At 35.1% G+C, this 6,046-nt stretch overlaps 1 protein-coding gene across 1 annotated transcript; it reads right to left on the bottom strand.

Annotated features, from left to right (window-relative positions):
* Positions 1-207: 207 nt before the first annotated feature.
* Positions 208-1,383, bottom strand: LOC143055219 (acetylcholine receptor subunit delta-like). Its single transcript, XM_076228353.1, has one exon. It carries the CDS (start codon positions 1,381-1,383, stop codon positions 208-210), a length of 1,176 nt encoding a protein of 391 aa, XP_076084468.1.
* Positions 1,384-6,046: the final 4,663 nt, after the last annotated feature.

The following is a 6,046-nucleotide window of genomic DNA, read 5'->3' as shown; positions in this document are numbered from 1 at the left end:
AGTAACACTGTAGAAAGGTTTTTTTTAGATTGTCTAAGCTTATGACCAAACATGTTTTTTTTTTAAATATTGTCCCAAAGTTCCAAGAAATCTGTTCGATGTCGTTTGATATTTGCAGGTTTGTTTTACTGTTATACACAATAAAGCCGTCAAATTACTTTTCCGCTAACAATAACAATAATTGTATTAAAGCAATCAATTGTCTCCTTATATTGCAACAATCAAAAAACAAATAATAGTAGTAATAACAAAGATCCCCATACAAATCAAGAACAAACACGTGTCTACTGCAGTGATGGCTTCTTTCCACGTGACTTCTAATATTTCCGGATTTATTTTCATCACCATATCCTCAGACGATTTTACATTGTTCCGACGCAACCGCAATGCAATAAATCGCAGAATATTATACACTGGTACACTTTCCGGATTTGCAACAAAGCCAGCTTCTACTGTCGATATCAAAACAATCAAAGTTCCCATGAGCAGTTGTATAATAATATAAATTGATACGATTGGAACTGAGTCCGAGGTTTTGGGCAGAGAATCTGAGACGATGGTCAGAAATACAGCAAATGATAACCATACAGTTATTGTGTAGCCTAAACGTTCACCAGTATCCGCAGGAATCTTAAAAGTAAAGATGTCTAACAACGCCAACAAAATAATTGGTAGAATGATATTCATTATCATATACAAAGGTTTTCGTTTAATTACAATTGTGAATTTTACTCTTGATATAAAGCCATCTAAATCACTTGTGGCAGACGAGGAAGTAATTTCCCACTCACCATGACCATTCAATTCTTCAGAAAGCTCTATACCGTTACTGGACTGTGTTAACGTTATATCGTCAGATGCATGACTCCATGACACAAAAATCAAATGACATTTTTGTTCATCAAAAGGGAAGTATTTGGAATTCATATCGCATTTAGTCTCAAATACCTGAAAAGGTCTCCACATAATAAAGCCCGAATTATGGACATAAACTTGAATAAACTTAGAGCCTAGTTCTTCCAACTCGCTAAATCCATTTTGCAATGACACGTCAGGTTTCCAAATATTACCCTGCGGCAAATACAGTTTTTCTACTTCATTATAAGAGGCTGGTGTCCATGTCAACAGATCGTCTTGCCATGTTATTTCCAGCCATCCTGTCGTTGTTAATTTTTGTTCAATTTCATCAACATCTGTTATTCCATATAGATTGAAGTTGATATCAATCTCCTTCGGTGCCGATTGGTTGGTACTTGGCCTTATCAACGTGTTATAGTTATTAGTTGTAAACAGCTGTGTTAGCAGGCTCTGAACATCTGTATTACTCTGCAATTTAGCTATCCCAAACAGAGAGAAAATTACCCACAGCTGTGTTGCCTTCATGTTTCATAGAGCTGACTGTCAAAGTTTGAAATGTAGTATATTCTTAACGTAAGTACTAAGTCACAAACTTTTTGAAGTTTCTAATTATTATGTTTTTGTTTTTCAAAGGGTAATGGGGATTATAGATTATAGATTTAAACCGAACATGTTCTAATTTTCAATCGTTATACATCTTGCATAACTCTAAGCTAACTAGTACGTTAGCTGTCATTGATCTCCGTTTATACTGTTAAACAAATCACAACTATGATGAAATTGGATTAGGGGAATTTTACGGTTGTTTTCAATACAGCACATTTATACCATGACCTTATTTCTATAATTTTGCACTAAGCCATGTGCCAAAAATTGACGATTATCTACAAAAACGTAATACTATTTTAGTTGTTTGTAAAAAACTTTGTAATATAATCTTTCCTTTTCCTGTTAGAATTATATAGACTTTTTTTTAGACAGAATTAGTATGGGTCATCGTGCTATTTTTCAAGCTATCAGTCGTTGAAAATTGCCAAAATTTGATTAATAGATTGTGCATGAAAATAGACATTTGTGTGCATAAAAAAATTCTATGAGAAAGAATTTTGAAATAAATTGTGAGGAGATATATTTTATTATCTGTTTAAAGAAAAGAAAAAGAAAAAATGGTGACACCGAACTTGTTTTCTTGCTACAAGTAAAAATAAAAAATTTCCCTATAAGTCCAGTATATTTTTTTTACTTAAAGAGTTATCTCCCCTTAAATGGCTTATTTAAAAAAATGATTTTAAAAACAACAAAAAATTATATTTGTTTAAATATTTTGAATAATACAATTCATCACCAAGTTTTCTTTATATAAATAAACAGTTAACTATTAAATTGCAAATCTGTCTCCACATTTGCAGATTTGGGCAAATAAATAGACTGATTGTGTACTGTGATGGCGGTATACCATGAATATACCTTAATAGCTTGTTTGTTTTGTTGTTTGGTTACTGCATTATGTTAAGTTCCGTATATTAGCATGTTCCGTAGTTTGGTTTTTAGTCCGACCCGCAAGTGGCGGGAATTATTATCCTTGATTCACATGGAGTTTGAGTAGGGCGCCCGACACAGATGAAGACAACTTGGTGAGTCAGTAGCATAAATAATAGTGACTTTTCATGGTAGCAGAGCATAGCGATCATAAAGGCAACAAGTTTTAAGAATCCACCTACGTTTGACCCGAGGTCAATGACTTACGAAACATGGAAGAATGAAATTTCCGTCTGGCAATTAGTTACTGATTTGAAAGTTGACAAACAAGCACTTGCTGTTTCACTTACACGTACGGGAAATGCATGGGACGTGGCTATTGATGTCCCGGCTGCCGACCTGGCCAAGGCAGACGGCATGGCAAAACTGATAACACAATTGGACAAGGCGTTCTTACGAGATGATAAGGACAAAGCATACGAAGCTTACAAAAATTTTGATACGTTTGTAGAAACTGAAAATTTGTCAATGTCAGACTACATTTTTGAATTCGACAAAAGATATAGCAAATCTAAAAAATATGATATGACACTCGCAGAAGCTGTCCTTGCTTTCAAACTATTAGATAATGCTGGCCTATCTTCCAGAGACAAACAACTAGCCTTAACAGCATCTAGTGATGTTAAATATACCTCTATGAAGTCAGCATTGCAACGAATATTTGGTGAGCAAATGTCTGGACCTTCAGAAATTACTGGTAATGTTCCAAGTATAACAATAAAGCAAGAACCGGTATATTATACACAACAAAATAAAGGGGGTAAATCAAGTTAATCCGTTAAACAAGTTTGGAAAAAGAACAAAATGTGCTATCTGCCAGAGTGTTTTTCATTGGGCCAAGGACTGTCCTGACAAAGGAAATTCTGTTAATTTAGTTGAGTCTGAAATTGAAATTGTAGAGAATTGCAATATAATGCTTTTCACAAAATAGCAGCCACCTGTCAGTGAAATATCTGTACTTGAATCAGCATGTTCAGCAATCATAGACACTGCATGTATTCGTACTGTGTTTGGGGAGAATTGGTTTAAACAGCTTTTAGAGAGAACTGGGGACATTACTACAGTGACAAGTAATAGATCGTTTAAGTTTAGTGATGGATAAGTAGTTAACTCTTTCATGCGTGCCACTATACCTGCTCAGATAGGAAGTATCAATTGCAAAATTGAAACTGAAATTGTAAAAGCTGATATCCCTTTGTTACTCAGTGAGGCATCATTGAAGAAGGCTGGTACTGTACTGGACTTAAAGAATCATAGGGCATTCATGTTTAACATACCGGTGGAATTGGAGTTCACATCTAGTGGACATTATTGTGTAAATATTGTGAAAACAAAACCTGAAATACAAAATTAACCTGTTAACGTAGAGGAGAACGTACTTAATATCACAGATGAAATGAATACAGCGGAGAAACGTATGACATTGGTTAAAGTACACAAACAATTTGGACATGCAACATTTAACCGTTTATCTAAACTTCTTAATAAGGCTGGAATGAACAATGCTGATACATAAGATCTTTTACGATCAGTTTGTGAAAATTGTGAAATTTGTATGACCAACAAAAGACCAAGTTCGAGACCGGTGGTTGGACTGCCATTGGCAACAGAGTTTAACGAAACAGTAGCAGTTGATCTGCATGAACTAGGACACAATGTATGGTATCTTCATATAATTGACGAATTCACAAGCTTTAGTGCAAGGAGTATAATGAAAATAAAAAAAGGATCAGAATTTGTAAAGAAATTTTTGGAATCTTGGATTTCAATAAATGGTTCACCAAGACGTCTTTACAGTGATAATGGCGGTGAATTCAATAATGATGAAGTACGAGATATGGCAGAGAACTTTAACATTGAAGTGAAAATTACTGCAGCTTATAGTCCTTGGAGTAATGGGCTTCTAGAACGGCATAATCAAACTCTTACGGACACATTACTCAAATTGAAAGCGGATAATAATTGTGACTGGGACATTGCTTTAAGTTGGGCTTTCGTGGCAAAGAATGCGTTAGATAATGCACATGGGTATAGTCCATACCAGTTAGTTTATGGACGCAATCCAAACCTGCCTAGTGTTTTAACAGATAAGCTGCCTGCACTTGAGGGTACCACTATAAGTGAAATTGATGGAAAACATATTCAGACCTTGCACTCAGCTAGAACAGCTTTCACTAGAAGTGAATGTTCTGAAAGAATCCGCAGAGCATTAAAAAAACAAACTCGTCCAAGTGGTATATCCTACCAGACAGGTGATAAAGTTTCCTATAAAAGACCAGATAACAAAGAGTGGAAAGGGCTTGGCATTGTGATTGGACAGGATGGAGCTGTTGTTTTTGTAAGACATGGTGGGATGCTTGTAAGAGTGCATCTGTGCAGCTTAACTAAGGTATCAACAATACCTGAAACAGAACAAAACAAAAATACTAATAATTCTGAAAAAGAAAAAGAAGCAAAGAGGATTATTTCTAAGGCAATGCCTATTCAGGAAAACAGATTTGTAAGTTATTGTGACAGTGACATGGAGAATGAAAACGATAGTGATAGTAATGTTGAAACAATTGAAATTGATAATAATGAAGGACAAGCCGAAAATGCAAATATTGAAGAACAAGTAGAAAATGAAAATAATGAAGAACAAGTCGAAAATGCAAATAATGAAGAACAAGTCGATAATGCAAATAATGAAGAACAAGTCGAAAATGCAATAGCAGAAACAGAACGACCTAAACTTGCAGACATGAAAATAGGACAAACAGTGAAATATAGAAATGCTGAAAGTGGTAAACAGAGTGTTGCAAAGGTCACTGGACGTGCGGGAAAGGTGACGGGTAGTAATTAGAACTGGTTTAACATGCAATAATTGGAACCTAACACACTTATAGGAGCAGAAATTTCAGTTGATTTGAGTAAATTGGAGGAATTAGAAAATGTTGCTCCAGAAGTAGAACTTCCTAGATCTGATGGTGAGAGTGTTATGATTTTTGAAGATGTATCTTTCAGGGAAGCTAAACTAAAAGAACAAAATTCATGGAAAAACAACAGTGTTTATGAAGAATGCACAGATACCGGTCAAAAGTGTATTTCTACGAGATGGATATGTAGTTTGAAGGACACCTCAGAAGGAACAATACATAAGGCAAGATTAGTTGCCAGAGGATTTGAAGAATTCAAAGGAGATGATATACCGAAAGATTCACCCACGTGTGGAACATATTTCCTAAGATTAGTTCTAGCTATTCTAGCTCAAAGAAGTTGGAAAACACGAACAATGGACATTAAAACTGCTTTTTTACAAGGAGTTGAAATAGAAAGAAAGATTTATGACAAAAAACCAATAGAAGCTCAGTGCAAAAATATTATCTGGAGACTCAGGGCACTTCAAGATGGTGTCTTAGGGAACAGGTGTTTGGATGAGTAACTTTCTAAAGCCAGATTTGTAAACAGTGTACATAGACTATGTGGATTATATTAATGAGTTCAAAGGAATTGAACATCTACCGTTTATTGACAACATTATTGAACAGTTAGCTCCTTCAAAAGAAAGAAGGGGAGTTTGTTAAGTTCCGTATATAAGCATGTTCCGTAGTTTGGTTTCAGGGCGCCCGACACAGATGAAGACAACTTGGTGAGTCAGTAGCATAAATAA

This window comes from Mytilus galloprovincialis, chromosome 12 (genome assembly GCF_965363235.1).
Source record: "Mytilus galloprovincialis chromosome 12, xbMytGall1.hap1.1, whole genome shotgun sequence".
Lineage (NCBI taxonomy): Eukaryota > Metazoa > Mollusca > Bivalvia > Mytilida > Mytilidae > Mytilus > Mytilus galloprovincialis.
The sequence above is the reverse complement of the archived record's forward strand: the minus strand, read 5'-3'. Positions and strand labels throughout refer to the sequence as shown.

Excerpts from the sequence above, each read along its gene's own strand:
- LOC143055219 (XM_076228353.1), bottom strand. The coding sequence starts at position 1,383 with ATGAAGGCAACACAGCTGTGGGTAATTTTCTCTCTGTTTGGGATAGCT.